We start from the raw sequence: 24,804 nt of genomic DNA on the forward strand, positions 1-24,804 counted from the left end.
CCCAGCCTCAAATAGAGTAATAAAATCGTTAGCGGAGGGGTCTGCTTATTTGTTTTCACAGTCAGGTGCGCGTATTGGGAAGGGTATGTGCGCACATGCGCGCGCATGTGTATGTGGGTGCGCGTGGGAATAAACAGTGCGCGTGGGAATAAACAGTGCGCGTGGGAATAAACAGTGCGCGTGGGAGTAAAGAGGCCGCATGGCTCCCACCTTCGGCACGGATATAACTTCCAGGGGTTGTCTGTCTTCTAGACTTGGTTGCTATGAGAGTTACCGACGATTGCTCAGTTTTCCTGTTATGTTCTCATTATTGCCCTAAAGCAACTTTTTACCATTCAAATTAAAAACTCAGTTTTAAAGCTATGTTCAGTAATATGAACTCCACACATGAATATCCCCTAAATTTGCCAGTGAATTCAAAATCAAGGCGGCAAATAGATGAATGTGTAATTACATACAGCAATACATTACATGCTAATTGTTAATGTAGCCTTTCAATGTTTGCTAGTGATCTTAGCAGAAGAGTGATGGATTCTATCTTCTCTTTAACTATGAGTTCTTTTATCAACATATTATTTATATCTCAACTACTTCCCCAAAAGGATTTTTGACAGCTCATAATAAAAGACTTAAATGAAATAAGACCAATAAAATAAAGGTAAAGAAATATTAATCTTGTGATGATGAAGTGGGCATGATAATTGTATCCCAAAACAAATATTAAAAATGGGTACCCTTTGTTTTGCACAAAAACGAACGTGGAGCTTTTTGACAGCTGATAAAATAGGAGATGGGCTGTGTAACACAGGCATCTCATTGAGGTCTAATAAAAGGAGTTTTTGAAGGCTAGAAGCTTGTTGAAATTGAGAAGATACTATTTGATAATCTGCCAGTAGGAGAACTAATACTGGGAAACTTTTTCTCCATTTCTCCCACAAGAGAGTAGAATATAGTTTAGGAAGAATGCTTTGACTTCTAGAACTGGGGAATACTGTGCAGTGAATGCCTATGGATTCTTCCTTGAATGTTTGGGACAGAAAATTGTCGATGTGAGAATTCATGAAAGCAGAAAAAATGTCCTGAAAGAACTGGAAGTTCTAGATTCAGAAGAACAGTATGCCTTCTATGGCCAAAAGAGATCCCAGGGCTCGGGGGAAATTGAGGCCAGGTGGATAGAACATTTCATTAATCAATCTATCCTTTCAAAGGAGTTTCTGTTAGTTGCTTTTAGCTTTGGATCTTAGGATATAAAAATAAGAATATAAAAATAATAATATTTGCTTTTATTAATTCTGGAAATACAAGAATTTGGAGGGGGTGGGATCCATGCACCAGAAAACAAAATGTGTAGTGATATGCATACAGAGACATTTTTCTCTCTAAATCAGCAGATGAAATAATTTACTTTTCATCATGGATCTTCTGTTATGGATAAAATAGGATACCCATAATCACTGTTTGAAAGGATAAATATGTCAGCATTCAGAAGCTAATATTTAAAACAATTAGGAAGCCTCTTTAGAATGGAGAAAGCAAAATAATCTTGCAGCACTACTGAAACCTATCGTTCATATTTCTTCGTTAAATAAAATAAAATCTACTGATGTAAATATGCTCCACTCTAATTTTAAAATATTCCTATTTTTCTCTCACAGAGAACATTTTTTAAGGTGCAGATTGAGACTTCAAATTCTAAAACACACTAATAAAAAGATGTTGGCCATGCAATATTAATTTCAAAACTTAAATACTCCTAAGAGCACAAATATATTTATTAAATGATCCAGAAAATCCTGCTCTAGAATTATCTTGATCAATTAATCCAATTTCATAACACAGTTTTACTTCTCCCTGTCATAAGACTCAGAGTATAGGTTTCGAGAATAAGAAAAAGTGTTTTCCTTCTGGAACTCTCTTCTTATATATCCCTCCCTGCTTCATTTTGAAATACACATGATTTGGGGCTGGCAGATGCCTCTCTAATTAGAACATTCATTATCCTAGTCAAGACAGTCAATGTTGAATCAAAAGGACAGCCAGCAGGGTGCCTCTGATCAAGTGAGAGAATAAGGATTGCTTTGGGGATTTCCTTCTCACATTTGCCTCTCATCCTCACCTGCCTTATCTCAGAGTGAGGCTGAAACCACCGGCAGAACACCCTGCAAGCCACCCCTCAGGTCTCCTATGTCAGCGGACAGCCCAGCAGCAATTGCTTCTTCTGCCTTCTTCTGGATGAATTGTGAGGAAAAAAATTGAAATGTGATATAAAAGTGAACTCCAAATATAAATCATTCCCTTTTCCTTTTCCTGGTCTTCTCCTTGGGGAAGGCTTTCTTGACATCCCATGTTGAGGGAAATGCCCGGCCCCTGGGCTCGCTCTCACAGAAGCCTCAGTTCTCTATACTCTACAATTTCACTCTCTGTCCCCCTTGCTAGATAATGGGTGCCTCAAGGAAAGAACAGTGTCTTCATCATCCTTGTAATCTTGATGTCACTTTCAGTCCCTGGGAAAGGGCAGGTACCAAGATAAGATTTGCTTGGTTGAGTTTTCACAGGTTTGCTTATATAAAGTCTTCTCAATCAATACTTCAACTGATCATTTTGGGGCACCTGGTCCGTATCAGATCCTCCACCAGGCACTGGATATATGGTCATCCCCCTCTCTCTACAGGGGATACATTCCAAAACCCCCAGAGGATGCCTGAAACTGCAGATAGTACTGAACCCTATACGTACTATAGTTTTCCTATATACATACATACCTACGATAGTTTATAAACTAGGCACAGTAAGAGATTAACAGCCATAACTCAATAAAAGAAAGCAAAATGGCAGATAAGGGGAGACTATGGTACAAAGATAAATGAGACGGAGACTTAGGTCCTGAGAAGTTGCAGTTCAGAAGCGGCTACTGATGAAGCACAATACAAATCACAATTCTACGGTAGCGATGAGGAGGGAAGGCTTCACAGAGGAGGTGGCATTTGAGCTGAGACTTAATAAATGAAAAGATCTTGTCAGACAACAAATGAGGAAGAAATGTGTTCTGTTAGATACAGATGTCCATGAACATTTCAATGTCTCTCTGTTTCACTTCAGAAGAACCTCTGTTCCTTTGTAGCCTTCTGTGAGAATCTCAGAGATCAATGAGGGGGTTGGGGAGAGGACACTCAAAAATACCGACAGAGAAAGTAAAGCAGGATCCAGATACTAGAAGAGTATCCCTCATTGCTTCATCCCTTGTTCACAGAGCAATTATAGGTGTGGGAAAAATAACAGGATTTATATAAAGAATACATAAAGTATGTAAAAATACTTAAAATTCCTCTGTATAGCTGATAGGATACACAGTCCTATGTTCTAGCATCCAGGCAAAACTCAAGAACGGTTAGCAAAATAATGACCTCATGAAAAGTTGTCTAAGTAAATCAACAGAATAAACTGTTCAAATCCCACAAATTTTGTTTAATAATGCTTCTTAGATTCGTGGTTAAAAACATAAATGTGGGGGGGCGCCTGGGTGGCACAGAGGTTAAGCGTCTGCCTTCGGCTCAGGGTGTGATCCTGGCGTTATGGGATCGAGCCCCACATCAGGATCCTCCGCTATGAGCCTGCTTCTTCCTCTCCCACTCCCCCTGCTTGTGTTCCCTCTCTCGCTGGCTGTCTCTCTCTCTGTCAAATAAATAAATAAAACCTTTAAAAAAATATATAAATGTGGAGTCTTTAACTTCAAATTTAGTAAAATGATCAAATATTTAAAGTCTTTTAAAAATAGGTAATGACTCAATGGTCTACTCTAGAACCAACCTGAAAGAAGTCATTTTTAGAAAACAATCTCATTTTCATTAGGTTGATCTAATTGCCAGGTATACCATAAATGTTTGCTGGTAAAATGACTGAATTAAAGATATTCCACGTTTTTATCTTGTTACCTGAAAAACGCTGAGAAAAACAGATTATCTGACTTTTGATGGTCTAGGGAATCCACATTTTTAAAGAGAAGTAGGTTATCTTGTATTTTCCACAGGGCAGGATTTTAGTAGGCCAAAGTACATGTCCACATGCTAAAGTTACAGGAAACTTGCCCTTCCAGCCAACTACGATTTCTATATGCATACACTGCACAGAGAACAATTGTGAGCACACAAGAGAAAGGGAACAATAATATAATCAGGAATGATGGTATTTCAGGTTAAAAAATATCCAAAAATTTCAGTGCTCTGGCAAGTGTCTTCATGTTATCAATCATATGCATCCAAGTCTAACACAATCTTAATGTATTTTTGCAAACTGCAGATATGCCAGGTGCCTGGACTGCCAGCAGCGTGTAAAAAAAACAAACAAACAAACAAAAAAACCCCACAAACCACACACACACACACACAAAACAAGAACCACAAGTTGTTTGTATTTATCTGGTTGCAAATAGTCGAACACTACACTGACCAAGTTGGCTGGAACAAACATCTTTTATTAACACACGCTTAACAGGATTTAAAATATTCATAGGAAATGTGCATTATTATTATTTGGCATCAGCACACTAGATTTTTAAAAATGCATGGAACTGGATATTGGTGGCCAACTCTGATATAAATGACAAATTATTTGAAAAAAATCTATTAAGATGCTTCACAACCCTTTTCTCTGTCCGTGAGAACTTCTCTTTGCACTCAAAGCATTTGTTTCTCTGTGTACAGTTCATTTCCTGCTTAGGCATCTCTTTCTGGTTTCAGCCATGTCACAAGCTTGACGAAAATCACAGTCTTGCCATATCACACTAAAAATATGCTCTTGGTGACCTTTTTTGGCACCGGGAAGTTTCAAGGCTTTGGCTGATGTGGAAAGGTGCCTATTGATGGTATGAAATGTAAATGTGGGCATGAGGTGACTTCTCTGTTTTATTCTGTAAGATGATATGTAGAATTTTTACATTAGAAATTGCACTTGAGCAAATGGGCGGTGCTGGTCAGGATCAAGTATGAAGTGTGATTCTGGCATGGAGCTGTCATCGCGGGTGGTTTCATAAGCAATGCGTTGAGGCCCTGACAGAAAAACTGCTTTTGCCCAATGCCAATCACTCACTCTTTGTCAACTCAATTGCACATCCTTTCAGAGATGGCATCCATCTCCACTGACACCCAAAATATAGAGTGCGCTGCCATTATGTCTCTGGGGTAAGCAAGCACTGGTGACTTAACCTAGGGGGGCAAATGGCCAGCCTTTGGCTCTTTCATAATGTATATGCCTTTGCAGTGTGCACATGAAGCAGAAGAAAGAAGTCATAGGTTTCAGGGAAAGGATGTGAATAAAAATGATGGCTGGGTGTCTTGGGTTAATACCAGCTGTATAGTCATGTGTTACCAATTCTTAAACAAGATGAAGGGTTAATACTAGTCACTTCAAGCCCAGGCCCTACAAATCACAAAGAAGGCAAAGTCTACATGCATAAAAATTCTAACCACATAGAGTCTGTAAGACTTGCTTTGTGGTAAGATAAGGCAGGAGAAGTTTGCTCAACAAAGAATGCTATGCTAATTGGTACTTTACAATGTTTTATACTTTATTTATGTGATAACTTCCTATCTGTAGATAGAAGATCATGGCCTCTAGTCAAGAAGAATCACCACTGAGGAAATCCAAGTGTTGCCCTTTCTCTGCGGGAATAGAAATTGTGGGGGCCAAAAAAAGGAGTCCATTTCCCTCCTCCTCCAATGTGGCATCATAGGATCCACCACCTCTGCAGTGGGCTGAATAATTATGTTTAGTAAATTTTACTGAGTGCCTTCAAGCATGCTATATCTTAAGAAGGAGAATTAAAAGTCTATTTTCAGTTGTTTTTTTTTTTTAATGTTTCTTTAAAATTCTACTTTGAGGGTGAGCTCCCTAGTTCGTAAATCTGTATACAGTTGGTGACTATGCTGTCAGATTCCACAGAGTGTGTGTGATGTTCCCCCTAAAAGGGGTGTAGGTGCACTGAGTGGTGCATTAATGCTTTCTGGGTCTTGGGTGTCGTTTATTGCACTGTGCTGATAATTTACTAAATGGTACCCGGGAGACCAAAAGGACTGGATGTGCCCTTGTAAAGTACCTAACTTGCTCCCAGGGAGTAATTACAAATTGGGAGAAATGGATGAAGTATTATATATTATTGTTCATAACGGCCTTTTTTAAAAATAAAGTAAGCTTTAAGGAAGGTAAATAGTTCTATCTCATTTGATGTCTTATCCTCACTAAAATAATATAATTAAGGGTATTAGAGAAATAAAAGAATCTGTTTAATATACAATTGATATTGTTTCAAATACCATGTCTTTTGATTCATATCTAGCCTTTTGAAAGTCACTCAGGTCTTCATTGGATATAGAGCTGGAATGGCAATTGGCCAACTGAGCCACATCTTCTAAGGAGCCTTTGATTAAAAGACTTGACAAGATTAACCCTAAAAACCTCATTGCTCAAAGATACAGTGTCCTCATTCACTCTGCAGAGCTTGATTTAATTTCAAACTTTTCTAAAAAAAAAATTATACTTCCATATATATGCTTTTATAGAAGTAATTTGTATAAAACTATCATAGCCATGCATTTATTTTCTATATATAACCTAGTAAAAACTTACATATGCAAACACAGCTCTTTCATGGAAAACTAGGGAAGTCTCTTGATTGAATAAGGCAATCCCAATCTAGTCTTTGTAAGAGTGCTCAGATTATACTTCTCTATTCTGAAGTCTGTCTTTCAGGTGTGACTTAAAGTATAATGGACTCTGTTTCCAGGAAAACGTTTAATGACACAGTAAGCAGCCTCATGAAGTGAGACCCCTATTTCATATCCTTCTGCCTGCTGGAATTCCTCCAAAGTAGAATACACTGAGTGGAAGGCGATAACTTCCCTTTTGCAGGGTACCTAGATGTCCCCTGAAGGATAGAATGGGGCCATGTCATAATTTATCGTGAATTACTTCTTCCTGTAGTGATTTTTCTTCTGAAGTCCTCACCCTCCAATCTCCCAAGGCTACATTTTTCTTCTTTCTGGAGAGTGTGACTACCCTTGCCCTGGAAGAGATTATTGTCACTAATTGTCAAGAAAATAGTGGATGCTTATTTCTCTGTTTTGGAAAAGCTCAAGACATTTAAGAGTCCCTAATGTAGACAACATTTGGCGGTGTATTGTTCAGACCACTTACTGTCCTCTGTGGTCACAAAGAGAATCCAGGAACTATGCGCACTGCCAAATCCATTGGAGGCAACCAACCGAAACTCATATTCTGTGTATGGTTGGAGATCTCTCACTTCATAGCTTAACGATGCAGAAGGATTGGAAAATAACCTACATAGGAAAGAAATGTTCATTAGGAAGATTTAGACATTCAAAAAAAATAAAAAAAACAGTAAAATCTTATTGCAAAGAGTTTTCAGAGAATGTCAACATACAGTTAAGTACTGTGATTTTCTGTTGTCATATGAGATCTCTCTAAAAATAAGGAGCTCTTTGGCTGAGGGTTTGTACTATTGCATTTATATAAGGTGTAAATTCTAGTAGTATTGAGAAAATTCTAGTCTGCTATTGAGAATGATTGCCATGTGGAATTTGTAGACTAAGTATTATAATTTTGTATATACAGTTCAGGCAGCATTTTCTTTTTTCAGTTCAGGTGTATGCTTGTTTTATACGACACATATGCTCATGGAAAGTTAAGGGGGAAGAAATCTTAATGTTATATAAATGAAAAATAGATAGTTTTGCAAAGCAAATAATTATCCCCTAGGGCGTTGCTTGTCTTTGTTTATTTGTACTTTTAAAAGGTGGCCTTTGTTTGCTGCAAATGATAACTGACCTATTCAAAGATTAAGACAATGTAAGTTATGTCTGCATTGTATAATCCAGGTGACAGTGAGGAGGATGGACAAAGTAGGATGCTCACTCTAGAAATCCATGGGTGGAGTGGCCAGGCCTCATCTGGAGTTGGTATCTGGGAGAGCCGGGAGCGTTGTTGCGAGCTGGTGTAGACCAGACAACCTGAAGACTGGTTGGAGTGGCAGATGAAAGCCTTGGAGGCAGCACGCCATCTGGAGCTGTCGAAAAACACAGATGAATTAGAGCAGAGAAAACTGTGGAGAACATATGCTGGATGGAATCGAAATGCTCCATATACTGGAAAAACTGTTCCTCAGGATCAACAACAATGTTAAACATGGTCCATTTAATTTAACATTTTCATTCCTGAACTACTGTACTTCCTTATTGTTCATTTCAACACAATTACATTAGTATTTCAATCTTAAAAGCCAGCCCCCAAACAGCAAGACAAATGAATATGCAGCACATTCCCACCTGTACTTCTGTTTATCTAATTGAAAATATGCAGGGAACTTAGTGAACCAAATATTAAAGTACCTTTTTATTTTAACTCTTTGCTAAGCAGTCAAGCAATCAAACAGTGAAGGAGTCCAGATCTTTTATTTCTCCCATCTATATCACCCATTGCCACTTAATAACACTGCTATCCATGAACACAACTGGCTCTTTTTTTTTTGAGGATGTTTTATTACAAACGTATTTTCTACAATGATAAATATATATGATTGGCTGAAAATAGTACATTCCAGACTTTATTCTCACCCATGAAAATTTAAAAACTAAAGTTCTTCCTCATGTAATTTATATAGTCATTTGCTCTTATTCAAATGTGTTGCAAGTTGAAGCATACATGCTGCTTTTTCTAGTTTAGTTGAATCTCTGGCCAATTTTTCCTGAATTCAGCCTATCTACTTGATATTCATCTATCAGGGAGTTCTATTTGAATAGTTCTACAAGGTCTAACAGGAATGAGTGAAACTAAAGCCTATTCTACTTTTAAAAAATGACAAGATGATTCTGGTTATTCAATTAATTTTTCCAACAGGTATAACTTGAATGAAACTATCATATTAAAATTTGTTCCAAAGCTAGCCTGAAACTCAAAGGAAATTAAGCAAATCTCTGTGAATTCAGGATAATCACCTAATGGCTCTGAGCTTATATTTCTTATCCTTAGAATGGGGACAGTTTTCTTTGAGAATTGCTGTGAAGATAGGAGACAATGTAAATAAAGCACCCTATTTTGGGTCTTGGTAATTATTAGTTGTTGCCATTATTATTATGATGTTGGACTGATCTAAACTTCCCTTACCATAATTTGAGTACTACTATAATGTAAGTTTTTAGAACACTCTAATTACCGTAATATATGTTTCTAATGGCCAAAGATTACTAGAGGTCATTAGCGTAGAAGGAGAAGGGATCAAAATAATGAAAACAATGATGTGGGTTCATTTTCAACTTCTTTTTATGCATAGCCTTATGTAGTGTGTGTGTTTTACGTACTTTCTCCTGCCGGAGAACCTGCCTGTGAACTATGAAGCTAATGAATGGCCAGTGATGAGAATGGACGAATTACTTTACAGGTTTCATCAATCTGCTGTAAGGGTTTTGAGTTCATCAGTAATCCACTAATTTATTCAATAAACATTTATTGAGCCTCTACTCTGTACAGAGAAGTATTCTTTGTGTGGAGGGATAACAGCCCCGAGTAAAACAGACATGGCCTCTGACCCTGTGGAACTTACATGTAAACAGAGCGAGCAGCATTAAGCCAACAGGTACATAAGATCATACCAGACAGCTAAGCTCTGGAGGACAATAAATCAGGGTAAGGGAGGAGAAAGTGAAAAGGAATGCGATTTTATTATTACGTAACAATTCAGACTGGGCAGGAAAATCATAGGAAGAACATGTCGTTAGGTGACATTTGAGCAGAGACCTCAATGACATGAGAGAGGTGGTCATGAGTGTCTGGAGGAAGAGCAATCCAGCCAGGGAGTGGCAAGTGTAAGGGAAGCAAGAAGGAGAGGCATCAGTTGTGTTCAAGAACAGTGGAGAGACCAATGTGGTTAACACAGGCCACGCAGAGGGGAAGGAAAAGAGGTTCAAGGAACAGGCAGGGTCTAGATCCCTTGAGATCCGATCTAGTTCTAGGCCTTGAAAATACACAAAGGGCTCTGGATTCCATTTGAAATGGATTTAGGGGTCATTGCCAGGTTTTAATAAAGAACATGGTGCAATCTGGAACCTATAAAGGCTACTCTGTGCTAATGGGGGAGAGGGGGCAGGGGTAGACAGAGGGAAATCACCTATTGTGGCAATCCAGGTAAAGGATGACAACAGCATGCATTCGAGTAACAGCAGCAGAGTTAGTGATGTACTCTGCTTTCAGGTGAGTGTGGAGGGTATTTTGCTAAGAGAAAATAAGCGAGTTAAAGATGATGTCATCGTGTTGAACCTAACCTCCCAGGTGAATGGTGGCACCATTGCTGAGCTGATGAATGCTGAAGGGAGAGATCAGTTATGGGGGAGATCAGGAATTCTGTTTTGTTCATGTCACACTGAAGAGGCATACATGCACCTCTAGGAGGGACATCCAGGAAGAAGCTGCAAGAGTGAGTCTGGATAGGAGTTGTAGATGAAGGTGTGTATGGTATTTAACGGCTGAGACTTAATGAAATAACCCAAGGGGTGAGTGCAGATGGAAGGAGTGCGGAAGACGTCTGTGAACTGAGCCATGAGGTCCACCAACATTGTTAGGTCAGGAGGATTCTTCTACACAAAGGAGGCATAAAGGAGTAGTCAGTGAGAGAGGACGAAATCCTAGAGACGGTACAGCCTGGAAGTCAAGTAAAGAAAGCCTATCAAACGGAAGGACTGATCAACTGTCAAACGTGCTGAGAGTTTAAGCAAAGAGACAGGATTATATTTTGCATTTGGCCCAGTGGAGGTATATGGTGACAGTTCCAAGAATAGATGCTGCGCAGGGACGGGTACGGCAGTGTGACTGGGGATGATGGGAGGGGAATGAGGGGATAGTGAGCACCGGCTACTCTTTTGAAGGATTTTTTTCTAAAGGGGAGTCGAGGGGTGCCTGGGTGGCACAGCGGTTAAGCGTCTGCCTTTGGCTCAGGGCATGATCCCGGCGATGGGATCGAGCCCCACATCAGGCTCCTCTGCTGCGAGCCTGCTTCTTCCTCTCCCACTCCCCCTGCTTGTGTTCCCTCTCTTGCTGGCTGTCTCTATCTCTGTCGAATAAATAAATAAAATCTTAAAAAAAATATATAAAAAAAAGGGGAGTAGAGGGGCGCCTGGGTGGCAGAGCGGTTAAGCGTCTGCCTTCGGCTCAGGGCGTGATCCCGGCGTTATGGGATCGAGCCCCACATCAGGCTCCTCTGCTGTGAGCCTGCTTCTTCCTCTCCCACTCCCCCTGCTTGTGTTCCCTCTCTCACTGGCTGTCTCTATCTCTGTCAAATAAATAAATAAAATCTTTAAAAAAAAATACTTTATTGCTANAAAAAAAGGGGAGTAGAAAATGGGGTAGCATTTAGAGAAGCTTCTGGTGTTAAAGGAAGGTGTTCTAAAAACTGGGAGATGTTATGGTGTATGCATACCTATTGGAAAGATCCAGAAGAGATGTGGGAAATGATAATGAAGCAGAAGGAAGAACTGCCAGAGCTAATTCCTTGTGTGAGAGAGAGAGAAGCAAGCCAGCAGGGCACAATAGCTGTTGAACAGAGCAGGGATGGTATACCCATTGTGCAGAAGTGAATTCAGAGACGGCTAATACAGAGAGAGAGATAGATTTCATGATAGAAAAACAGCAAGGATTTCTTCGGATGGTCTCCATTTTCTCAGTGAGCAAAACGAAAACAAAGACATCAGCTCAGTGCTAAAGTGTGAGGGTGAACCGGATGCTTTAAGAGAGATGAAATGGTATGAAATTGCTCCCTCAGTTAGTAGAAGTGTGACATGCTTAGGATGCAGTAGGATTTCTGTCAAGGGCCACTTATCCCATAATCCACTACTACTGACTTGTTAATTGATCATTTATCTGTGAACACATATAGTTTTAACAATGATTATTTCTTATTTGCTGTATGTTTTTTAATTGATTCATAATAAATGGACATATATCGAAAAGGCACGGGCAAAAAGGAAAGTACAAAATTGTGTATGACATAGAACATATAAGGTCATGCCCCTTATTTGACTATTTTCTAATTTTTCTGTGTCAAGGAATATCATATCATCAACAGTCCAAATTTGGAAAAAAAATCAGTTAAGTCATCAACATAAAAAAATTGTGGAATTTTAAATATATACACAAAAATCCATTCACATGTTTAAAACTGCATGATCATGCTATTAAGAAAGAATGGAGGCATGCCCCAGAGTAGGCTCCATAATAATCCAGTATCTTAGGTTATCTTCTGAGTGATAACAATAACAACAAAAAACATGCCTATTAAACTGGTCACCCTCTGATTATATAAAATTGCAAAATATTCCGAACAGAGTGATCATCTGAAACTATTTACATATAACTATTCATTTTCCATGCTTCTAGTAACACTGAATTCTAGAAACCTTTCTTTCCCCTCTGGTTAACCCCTTTTATCCTAGACCTATTCCTTAGAGACTCCTTAGCACCAAAGCAGTAACGGGGAGCCAGCCATAATTTCACCCCTGGTTTCTTAACAGAAGAGCCATGTATCTATCAGCTTGATATATTGTCTCCAAGATGCTATGTTGCTCAAAAAGCTTCTCTCCAGTTTAATATGACCCTCAAGGGGCAAGCACTCCACAGACAACCTCCTGAATCAACACATCTTGTCCAGTAAATACTAATTCTACACAGCAAGTGGATAAAACAGCTACTCCAATCTATAAATTCAAAGGAAGGGAGTTTTTAATAAAATTTCAAATTGAACCTTTTTTGGAAAGCAAAATGAATATAACACAGTAAGCCATAAATTAAATCACAGATCGGACTAGTCTAGATGCTATCATCTTTTAAATGTATGATATTATTAAACTTTTTTTTTTAAAAGATGTTATTTATTTATTTGACAGAGATAGAGACAGCCAGCAAGAGAGGGAACACAAGCAGGGGGAGTGGGAGAGGAAGAAGCAGGCTCATAGCAGAGGAGCCTGATGTGGGGCTTGATCCCATAACGCTGGGATCACGCCCTGAGCCGAAGGCAGACGCTTAGCCACTGTGCCACCCAGACGCCCCTGATTTTATTAAACTTTTAAATGATGTACACTTGTGGATTCTTCCCTATCTAAAAAACAAAACAAAAGAAAAACAAAAACAAAAAAACCAAACAGAATGCCCTAAACTTTTGCTCCTTACAAATTATAGATCCCCGAGGAAAGCTCTAAAAAGCAAAAGCAGAGGCTTTTTTCTTTTTGCCATGTGACTGGTGATTACCAAGGCTGTAGTGGTCAAAAGAGGAAACTTTTGGGGAGAAAATGAATTCAGTGCACTTCTCACCCTTTCTCAGGACAGCCCACCAACCTGTTACTACTGCAGTGTGTTTTGTGTGTATGTGTGTGCATTTAAAATACCGGAATGGGGCGCATGGATGGTTCAGTTGATTAAACCACTGGCTCTTGATTTTGGCTCGGATCATGATCTCAGGGTTGTGAGATCTAGTCCGGCTCCATGCTCAGCGGGGAGTCTGCTGAAGAATCTCTTCCCCTCCTTCAGTTCCTCCCCCTGCTTGCATGTGCCTGCTCTCTCTCTAATAAAAAAATAAATCTTTATAAAAAATACATAAAATGTTGGAATAAAATACTGCATTAAGATATTGAAGAAGTCTATCATATTTTGTATTAAGTTCAAATCTGTAATAAAATAGAGTGAATACCATTCTGCACAATATTCTTTGCTGGGGGAACAGAAAGGGCAGAATAGAGGGAAAGGGGGGTTTAGACCATCTACTTTATATTTAGTAGAGAAATAAGACATGACTCAACTATAACACAGAAAGTGTACACAGCATAAAAGAGGTATAAGTGTTTCAGGGGGGTTCAGAAGTCAGAAACTCACATCCAAATGTGCACTGGACCTTGTCTTTCAGAGGGACAGGCCTTGAAGGGGCACTGACATGGGGACCATGTGAGATGGTTCCTGTGGGGTAATTACGTCTCGGCATGATTCCAGGGTCTACGACTCCATCAATTCTGCCCATGCTCACTCCAAGCCCATGTGCTGCTTCTGCCTGGCTTCACTTGGAATCTGACTCTAGCCTAGCTCAAACCACCAAGAGGGTATATTGTTGGCATCCTCATTTAGATTTCCCTGTTAACATAATGCAAGAGAAACCACGGTCTTTTATCTACATGCATCCTGGCTGCACCACTGAAAAGCCTGGCACATAATCAAAATCCTTGGATTACACATTTTCTCTCATTTTCTGAAATAGCTACATATGAGCAAGGATTTTAAATCCTAGTTTCCAGAATGGAAAATTAAAGTTCAGACACATACATTGAGTCGTTGAGTCATAAACAAATTGAAAACAGAAGGCAAGACTCAATTTCCAGTCACTAAACCATATGTCATTAAAAAAGATATTAATTATGAGGAATATGCAGATGTGCTAACAAATGGACAGTCAACCTTGAGTACAAGGATATACAAATAAAGCAGCATTAAATAGTGGCAAGTAGGTTAAAACAGATTTAATGTTTACCAAACAGTCTCTCATCATATCTAACTTTTTGAACACATTCTTTGTTAGGTTTTTTTTTTTAAACATAATTATTTCTGATCCTAGGAATTACACTCTAAAATTGTAGTGTTATCTCTTTGTAGTCTAGATAAAGAATGTGAAGCTCAGAGAGGTTACATCTTTCATCTCAAATCACAAAAGTGGTCACTGGTAGAGTGAAGACTTGAATTGGGACTTTAAATTCAAAAACAGTGCTCTGAATTCTAGTCCACAAAATGGCAAGTTATAGTAGGTGCTTGATATTAGAAAATAAATATATTTATTGGGGTGCCTGGGTGGCTCAGTCAGTTAAGTGACGGACTCTTTGTTTCGACTCAGGTCATGATCTCAGGGTCCTGAAACTGAGCCCCACGTCAGGATCCCTGCTCAGCTTGGAATCTGCTTGAGATTCTCTCTCTCCCTCTCCCACTACCCCTCCCCCCACTCACATGCTTTCTTGCAGGCACGTGCCCATTCTCTCTCTCACATAAATAAATAAATCTTTGAAAAAATTAATTTTTTTAAATAAGCACAAAAGCAAACCATTTACAATATTAAACAGACTAGCTTTAGTAAAGATTGGGTTTATATTCTAACTCATATTCTTAAACAGTTCTTTCCTGGTCTTATCTATCACAGCAGGGCCTCTGCTCCTTATTATCCACAAGGAACCTGACATAGAACTACTTGTGTGAATTTGCTAGTTCTCAGAAATTAGTCAAAGCCCGCAGAAATTCAATGAAATACAAAATGGTGAGGTCTTCATGTTGGTAAGAAAAATACATTTAAAATATTAAATGTTATTAATACATATGCCATGGAATTTACCTTTGACCATAGAACATTAAAAATAAAACAAGAGTATTTTAAATCTGGAGTGCAGGTAGCTTAAAGGCCACCACCAAGTATGGGATTTTTGCCTGAAATATCCCAGGCAAGTGACATTCAGGCCTCTGTGAGAGGAAAATAGTTGCTTTGCAAGGTGCCTCATTATATTATTGGGCAGTTCTTATTGTTGGTAAGCTTCCTTTTGATATAGAACTAAAAACTCTATCACCTCTACAAAAACTTAAGGTGAATATAATCTTTGGTCTACGCTGGGACCTCAGAGAGTGAAACAAGGTACTCTAAATAATTAACAGCGGTTAATTCAGCTGCAGCAGGTAAAAATTGGGGCTATCATGGGCAATGGGTGCATATGGCTGGTCATGTTAACACTGTACTCATTAGGTCCTTGTCTTGGTTGTACTAATTCCTGAGAACAAGCCTCTACTACCATCATGGGATAGAACTTCAGGCATTTTTAAGTGGTTGTCTTCTCCTCCACTAAATTTCTCCATTTCAGGTTAAACATCTCTGCTTCCTCCCAACTAGTTTCTAGGATTCCTCGACCATTATATAGCCTTGGTACCTGACTTGGATGTGTTCCAGCTTGATAATGTATCTTCAAAAATATGAAGTCTTATACCTAAGTTAAGCACTCCATGTGTTCCGACCAGAGTAGATCACAGGGGAATTCCGACTTTCCTTTCCTCAAGGGAAGTTGCTAAAAATTCAGAAAGAGTCTTACTTTTGGCCTGCTTAATATTGGAGTTCATCCATGTTATTCAGATTGGCTACATAGTTGATTCAAAATGATCATATGTATAGATAAAAATGCCAGATCAATTATTATCCAACAAATACACAGACTCTGAGAGGAATGTCATTAAAGAAACAAAGTATTTAAGAGGATACTATAGTGCCCAGCACAGTGTTTCATTTACAGAAGATGTCCTACAAAAATGTATGTATGGATGGATGAATGGATGGATAGATGGAGTTGTTGATAGAGGGTAAGATCTGCAGAAAAATATCTTTCCCCTTTGACTCAATAATTGTTAGGATCCAGACCATATTATCTATTGACAAATAAAGACTCAGTTACCTGGAAATGGATAATTATTTAACATAAAATATTAATTGCTTGGAGAATACTAACACAGCAATATCAAATTAGATCTGAAATACTACTTTATAATACATTCATTTTATCATTTATTTCTCTCAATGCCCCATTCCACAGATGTACAAACTGAGGTTAGAAAGGTCAAGCAACATGTCTGAAATAAATGATAATAAATGGTGATCTATGGCTTCAACATATCTGTTGGTTCCAAGACTATAACTCATCTCTTCATACCAACTTGAATCTTAAATTTAGGTCTAGCCATGGCTTTTCCCCATAACACCAAAGTAATGGTAATATAAATTACTTGAAAAGAGAAATCATTATTATTTCCTTATGTAACCATTATTGCACTTAGGAAATTTTGCTAATTTAGTATTGTTTATCAAAGAAATACTGAACAAATGCTAAATTTAATTTCTACAGAGCTAAACACAACCCCCCTTTTAAAGTGCGTATTTTCTAACTATAAAAACAATACATGTTCATGGTAGAAAATTTGAAAATTACCAAATGAAGAAAACAATTATCCATAATTACATTACCCAGAGACAGCCATTCTTATACTATTACAGACTATCTCTCTTGTCTTTCTTCTATACAAGTATATTTATGCATAATTTTTTGAAATTTGAAATGATTAAGCTGAGTATGTTAAATAAATTATTTAGTAAATTTTGTTTGCTTCACAAAATATAGTGAAAATCTATGTCATTGACTGCATTTTTTGGAAATGTGACTTAATAAAATAACTACAAGTGATATTTTTACAGATACGGAATCTTCACTTAACAAAGCTGATATTGATGGACCAAGAATCTGATTGGTTCTGAAATGCCTGTATATATTGATTGTATTATATATATAATTAACATAGTGTCATATTAGTGTAGGGTGTACAACAATGATTCAATAATTCTATACATTACTCAGAGTTCACCATGATAAGTATAGTCATCATCTGTCACCAAACAACATTATTACAATCTTATTGGCTATATTCCCTATGCTGCACTTTTCATCTTTGTGACTTACTTATTTTGTAACTGGAAATTTATACCCCTTGATCCCCTTTATCTATTTCACCCATCCTCCTATCCACCTCCTCTCTGGCAACCACATTCTCTGTATTTAAAAGTCTGCTGTTTGTCCCTTTGTTCTTTGTTTATTCATTTGTTTTATTTCTTAAATTCCACCTAGCAGTGAAATGGAATTTATCTTTTTATTTCACTTAGCATTATATCCCCTAGGTCCATTCATGTTGTTGCAAATGGCAAGATCTCATTCTTTTTCATGGCCGAGTAATATTCCATCCATCTTCTTTAGTCATTCATCTATGGACAGACACCTGGGTTGCTTCCATATCTTTGCTATTATAAATAATGCTGCAATAAACATAGGGTGAATATGGCTTTTCAAATTAGTGTTCTCATTTTCTTTGGGTAAATACCCAGTAGTGGAATTACTGGATCATATGGTAGTTCTATTTTTAATTTTTTAAGTAACCGCCATACTGTTTTCCACAGTGGCTGCACCAATATGCATTCCTACCAACAAGGTCCATTATAGTTTTAGAAAGCAGTTGGCTATATGGGCCTGGAGTTCATGGGAGCATTTGCGGCTAGATATATAAATATTGATTAAAGCCAAAAACCTGACTATGATTAAAGTATTAAAAACAGGCTTATTGGCCATTTAGTATTTCTTAGTTTCTAAAATGCTTGTTCATGTATTTTCCAGTTAGCATTTAAAAAATGTTTAATTTAAATAGCTTATTACCAATTTCTTGAAATGTTTTTATGTAGTTTATTTGAGCTAAATCATAGAACAGATGTCTGTGCATTGGTTAAGATCAATCAGACCTGGGTTCAAATCCTGATTCGGCTTTTTGTTGTTGAATGAGTACCTTAACTTCTCTGTGTCTCAGTTTTCTTATCAAAAAATAAGGATAAAAATAGTATATACTTCATAGGGTTGGTTTGTGAGGACTGAGTTAATGTAACATTTACATAATACAATAAAGTATGCACTGTAAATACTATATATGTGTTTGCTATTGTTATGATCTTGAACTTTCCCCCAATATCAGACATATGGTTCTGCCATGTCTGTTACTCCATGAACACCCTTATAGTTTATTCCAAAATCTTTCCTTAAGCAAAGGTCACTGAGTCACTTAATGTCTTGAAAAACACATGTTGCTGGGTGATTTTGTATTAACCAAAGAAACATCATAGTTACAAATTTTTATTTTGTGGAAATAGGACAGTATTTTGAGGTGAACATCACAAGTGCCTCATAGGCAAATCTAGCTCAGTTTATAACTATTTAGTGGCGCAAACAGTCCAACTGATGACACTATATCCCACACCGCAGCAAAGATTGCATAGATGGCAGAAATCAAATATGTTTGGGAAATTTGTATGTTTATGGTTTATTGAAAGCTACTTGAGGACAAGGAACATACATTACAATTTAATCGTTTCTCTTTGTAATTTTCTTCCCCATCCCTGATGTCTTCGCAGTGATATCTCTCTAAGTACCTTATTTGTAGTAACAATCATACTGATAAAAGAACAAAATCTGATCCTACACTAGTTTTTAAGCACTTAAAAATTCACAATATTTAGAAAATGCATGCTCTGATGATATCCATTAAAGAGCTTAAACTGTCCAGCCATCTTACTTTTGATCAGCTTTGTTACTGATTTTTACCTCATCAATCAGATGAGCCATACAACTGAAGATCTCATTACATTTTAGTCAAAAAGACTAACTAAAAGTTTTAAAAAATATTTTTCATTTATAATTAGCATTCACCAATTTAGATATTACCACGGATTTCACATACATTATCTTGTAATACTAAAAATATTCTTCTGATATAGTTAGTATTATTTCCCCATGTTATAGATAAATACAGGTTTAGAGATATCAAATCCCTGACTGGCTCAAATCCAGAGATTGTGCTTTTAACCGCACCCTTCCTCATATAAGGGGAGTTAAAAGTTAGGCTGGGAGTCATGTGGTCTGGAGGCACAGTCTATTTTGTTTTATTTTATGGAGGTAAAGTTTAAATATGAGGAGAGGAACACTTATTGAGATGCTCTGTGGTGATAGGGAAATTTTCAAAAGCTTAGAAAATTATACTAAATGTATTAGCATATATTAAAATAATATGAAACATTATATTTTCGCTAATTCAGAAAACTCTAAAGTTTTCATTTCAAAACAACAACAATTAACATTTAAATGCACCTACATTTTCTCATTTGATCTTACAATCACACCATGAATTAAAAGGTGTGAGTATTGCATTGCTTTTACAGTCCCTTGTGATTGTCTGAAGTGCCAGGTTGGGACTCAAACTTGTGTATTTTGACTCAAAACTCCATCCTATTTCCTGTTAACTATGTAGTTTCCAAGCTATAAATATTGGAAATAGAGAAGGATTAAAAAATTTATGATAAAATTATATTGCTATTTTTATATTCTCTGAAAAATTCATCTACCCTTCCTCCTTTCCTCCCTTGCCAACATTTTCCTGGGTGCTGGGTACATAAAAGAGAACACAATAGCCGTGGTCTCCACCGTTACAGGAGTGAGAATATTGTCAAATGGAGGGAGGCTGGCATTGAACAAATATAAAACAATCTGGTTAAACATGCAAAGTGCTTAGAAGGAGAACATTATGCTGTAAGGGATTATTAGAGGAGGCTGACTTGACATTGGTTGAAAGGGCAAAGCTTCTCTAAGGAAGTGGTATTTAAGCTGGGACCCATTGAAGGGCTAAGATTCTGATGAATTAGCGGACCAGCAGTTGTAAGGTGATACAGACATAGAACTTACTGTTCGAGGGACTCAAAGAAGGTGGCATGTGCTCTATTGGAGGGTCTTGTAGGCCAGGTAAGGAGTCTGAAATTTATACTAAGAAGACAGAAAATCTTTGATTTCTAACATTTTTTTAAAGCAGAGAAAGAACATTATCCAGTTTAGTTTTGCAAGACATTTTGAGGGGGGAGGGAAAGATGGTGGCTACTATACTATCTGGTGAATTGACTGGATTAGATTTTGAAAGTAATAAATCAACTTATCATGTTATTTACATATCTTGATTTGATTTTTTTCATAAAAGTTGAGTACAGAATATTAAAAAAAAATCCAATTACTTAACATTTCCAGCTATTTGTTTTCTTTAGATTTCCCTCGTATAGATCATTCTTACATAGGTCACAATAAAGAATAAACATTCATGTCATTAGAGTCTCAATAAGAGGGAAAAAAACAGTCATAGATAGATTTTATAATTATTCACCTGCCTAATTCCCAATATAATTTTAAAACACTTAAAATACAAGACAAGAAAACAAGGCTAAATAATAAAACGAAAGGATCAGAAAATTATACTACAAAATGTAGGCTGAGTTTAGCTGTTGTTGTCAAGTACCAGATTCATTTCTGAGATGCATGAGAGGCAAGGTACAACCAAAAATGAAATATGAGTTACCAATCAACAAATTTTTAAATTTAAGAACTTTTAATTTTTTTTACTATTTTATATTAAAAAAATATTTTTATTCTTTTTTTCCCAAGTTTTCATTTTATGGGACTGTATACTTAAGGAACTGGGCTTAAAATGGATTCTAATTATTTAATGAAAAAATTTGCATTTTGTAAGAGAATGGCAGTAAATCAATTAATTTTTCTGAATTCAAAAAATAACTACTTACAATACCTCATTAAATAAATAAGATACAACTTTGTACTTAAAACTAACAGTCGACTGGGGTGCCTGGGTGGCTCACTCAGTTGACAAGCCTCTGCCTTCAGCTCAGGTCATGATCTCAGGGTCCTAGGATCGAGCCCCAGGTCAGGGATTCCTGCTCAGGGGGGAGCCTGCTTCTCTCTCTCCCTCTGCCCCTCCCCCCAGGAGCATGCTCTTGTATTCTCTCTCTCATGCTCTCTCTCTCAAATAAATAAATGAGATCTTAAAAAATAACAACTATCCGTCAACCCTAACAATATTGATATAGTTGTCTTACTTCATTGTTTACAAACACATATTATTAGTTTATTAGCAACCCCCCCAACCCTCCCCAGTAAAGTAAAATCAAGTTCCGAGTACTCCTGATTCATTCCAGTATTTCCCAGAGATTTCCAAGTGCCATCCAGAACCTGCAGTAAATGCAATTATAAGCAATAACAAAATGGCAGCCACAGCCTCCAATCTCAGGAGGGAAGGCAATATATCTGTTCTAGAAATCTTTCTAGCCCAGGAACTAGGATTATTCCTGGCAACTAGAAAGAGCTCAGTAAATGTTTTTTGGATGAATGAAGGTTGAACAATGTTAAAGTTTTGGTAAAGATTTTGATTTTACTATATTAAGGGTTTTTAACAAATTGACAACTTTAATAACTTTGGTTAACTGCCTTGTAAAAGATGCTAACATCTTGATATTCATTAGTAAAGATAAATATATTAAAATGGTAGAGTTAATTTTAAGCATTTATTGTATGCCAGGCCCTGAACTAAATGCTTTATACAAATTATCACATTTAATCTTCATAATAGTCCCATGTGTAAAGTGGGGTGGGTCAAGAAAAGGGAGGCTTAGATAAAGTTTTAGTTTGTTTGGGCTGTTATAACAAAATACCATAAACTGGGCAGATTATAATAAACAGAAGTTTATTTCTCACAGTTCTGGAGGATGGAAAGACCCTGATCAAATCACCAGTAGATTCAGTGTCTGGGGAGAGCCAAGTTCCTGATTCATGGGTGGTACCTTCTTGCTGTGTCTTCACATGGTGGAAGGGGGCAAGGCCTCTTTTTGAAAGGATTAGTCCCATTCATGGGGCTCCATCCTCATGACCTAATCACATCCCCAGCTCCTACCTCCTAATACCATCACATTAGGTGTTAGGTTTAACATATGAATTTTGGGAAGACACAAATATTGAGACAAGAGCAGATAGGATATGTGATTTACATAGATTATAGAGCTAATAAGTAGTTGACTGCTGTTTGAATCCAGCAACCTGTCTCCAATACCTAAGCTTCCTACTGTTATTTTAAACAATGCCTTTCCTAGTTACCTAGCCCTGTCGAAATCTTGACTCCCCTCAGAGGCAGAGTGTGGCTAGCCTCCTTTACCTCCAAGAACCAACTTGGAGTCTGGATACTGCTTTGAGGAGCAGAGAAATCTTAGAGCTAAGAGGTTCGAAAGGAAGTAAAACATTTTTGAAGGTTTTTTTTGTTTTTTGTTTTTAAATAACCATGTCATTTAAATCTTGAGGAGGTTTATTTGGAGGTAGACACTTGGAGAAACTGTTTCTGTCCTACTTTGTCTCAGACTCTCTATCTCTTTATCAGGATTTTTTCCCCCTTACTTGTCAAAGCACCCCTATAAGTTCCCAGAAAGGTCTCCAGAGAAGAACAGAAAAATAAGATGTGTAACAGTGGCCAAAGGCATTATAGACCCAAACTCAAGAAAGGATGACATTTTCTCAAGGTTGTTACGAGTGTAACAGAAGAGTATTTAGGACAAAAGCCCTAAGAAGAAAGCATATGTATAAAATAAATTTTTGTAAAAAAAAAAAATCCATCATTTACCTCTCAGGTCAGTGACAAAATAAAATATCTTACAGTACATTATTGAATAAACCTGAAGATGGTATGACATTTGTCTTTGGTCTTTCACTGACTCATCTGGGTCTACCTCTCTGAGGTAAATCCAAAATCTCACCAAGATTTCACTGGTGTGAGAATACATCAGTCAAAATTGGTGCAAATATTTGTCAAAAATTACATGCAACCCAATTGGCAGATCTCACCTAGCTCTAGTAATTGTTCTTCATGAAATGAAAAATTGTCCCTGTGTTCGCCAAGAACACTTTAATTAGAATGGAAAAGAAGCCAGGATATCCCCAGTTACAGTTTATAATAGGAGTAATATAGAAAGGGGTGGCAGAGGTGGGTCAAGGGCACCAGAATAAAAAGACACCACTGAATACTAATTGCTATTGACCATTCTGAGAAACAAAAGATTCTACTTCACATTAGCATCCATAGGACCAAGGCAACATACCTCCAACTCCGCCTCCCTTTGTGGTTTAAGATTAAAGTGTTGCTTAAAATTACTCTGCAAGACAGCTTCAGTGAATTTGTTAACCAGGAAACATCAGACAGACTGAAGTCACCCTCTGTTAATTTTGAAATACCCCAAAGCTGCGAATGATGTAGCTTATTGTGCTCAAAGAAAAATAGGGATTTTGAATTTCATTAGATACATTATTTGTTCAACTAGAATGTGGAACTGTCACTTTGTCAGACTAATTAGAAGCTCTGAAGTTGGTGGTCATAATGCCCAGAAGAATTTTTTTTTTTTTTTGTTACATCTCAAACCACCAACCAAATTTTATTCTTTTCCCTTGTAGGTATCCTAGATTTAGACACTCTATTTAAGCCCCTGCTTGTGACATTTGAATTCCTCTTAGTATTCCGAGGAGTATTCTTAAGTATTCCTATTATTTTGAATACCATCATATTCATCCAAATTAGTTTCCAGGCAGCATAGATTAAATTCTTTTTCCTTTAGAATCTGATTACTTGAGCCCTTTGTGTAGAGTGTATCTTCAACTGGAAAAATATTTTAAAATATATACAACAAAAACATTAATGGATTAAGTCTATCCTATTTTTAGTTAAAATATTGTTCATTCACTTCATTTAAAATAATTCTCTAAAGAATCCTACTTTCGTAAAATTAAAAATAGATGTGCTTAACAAGGTTAATAAACAATTTTAACATTGACTAAATGCAAGCTACATCAAAGCCACTCTCTTTAGAAAGAGTGCACCAAATATTCCCTTGTTGAATGTGCCCAATAAGAACAATAGTTAAAAAAAAAAAAACTTAGTTAAGAAAACAAACTATGGCATTTTACAATTAGAATTAGCATTCTTTCTTATAGTAGAAGAGTGTATCTACTCTCCTAGGATTTCAAGAAGTGAAGTGATCTTTGAATAGCTGACAAAATTTTAGTCATTTAATGAAAGAACGAGAGGGGATTGGTTATAAATTCATCTTAACAATGGGATTGGATCTAATATTCAAGTTGATTAATTAATTAGTCAGCTAATAACTAGATCTATTCTCAAAACACCAAGATTGTGTAAGGGGAATCCCTTACCTCAGTAGGCCATTCATTTCACATTCTGTATTAGGGAGAGTAAAATAATGGTCATCATCAATCCTGATGGACTTCTAAG

At 37.1% G+C, this 24,804-nt stretch overlaps 1 protein-coding gene across 1 annotated transcript in view; it reads right to left on the reverse strand.

The window, feature by feature from the left end:
* The window catches only part of USH2A (usherin), a 729,748-nt gene that overhangs the window by 264,317 nt on the left and 440,627 nt on the right, over window positions 1-24,804 (reverse strand). Inside the window, exons 29-30 of the mRNA XM_034667668.1 lie at window positions 7,927-8,077; window positions 7,189-7,331 (exon numbers count right to left, since the gene is read on the reverse strand). Of these exons, the coding sequence (XP_034523559.1) occupies window positions 7,189-7,331; window positions 7,927-8,077 (294 nt within the window). The remainder of the gene's footprint in view (window positions 1-7,188; window positions 7,332-7,926; window positions 8,078-24,804) is intronic.

Source organism: Ailuropoda melanoleuca, chromosome 8, assembly GCF_002007445.2.
Source record: "Ailuropoda melanoleuca isolate Jingjing chromosome 8, ASM200744v2, whole genome shotgun sequence".
In the NCBI taxonomy this organism is placed as follows: domain Eukaryota; kingdom Metazoa; phylum Chordata; class Mammalia; order Carnivora; family Ursidae; genus Ailuropoda; species Ailuropoda melanoleuca.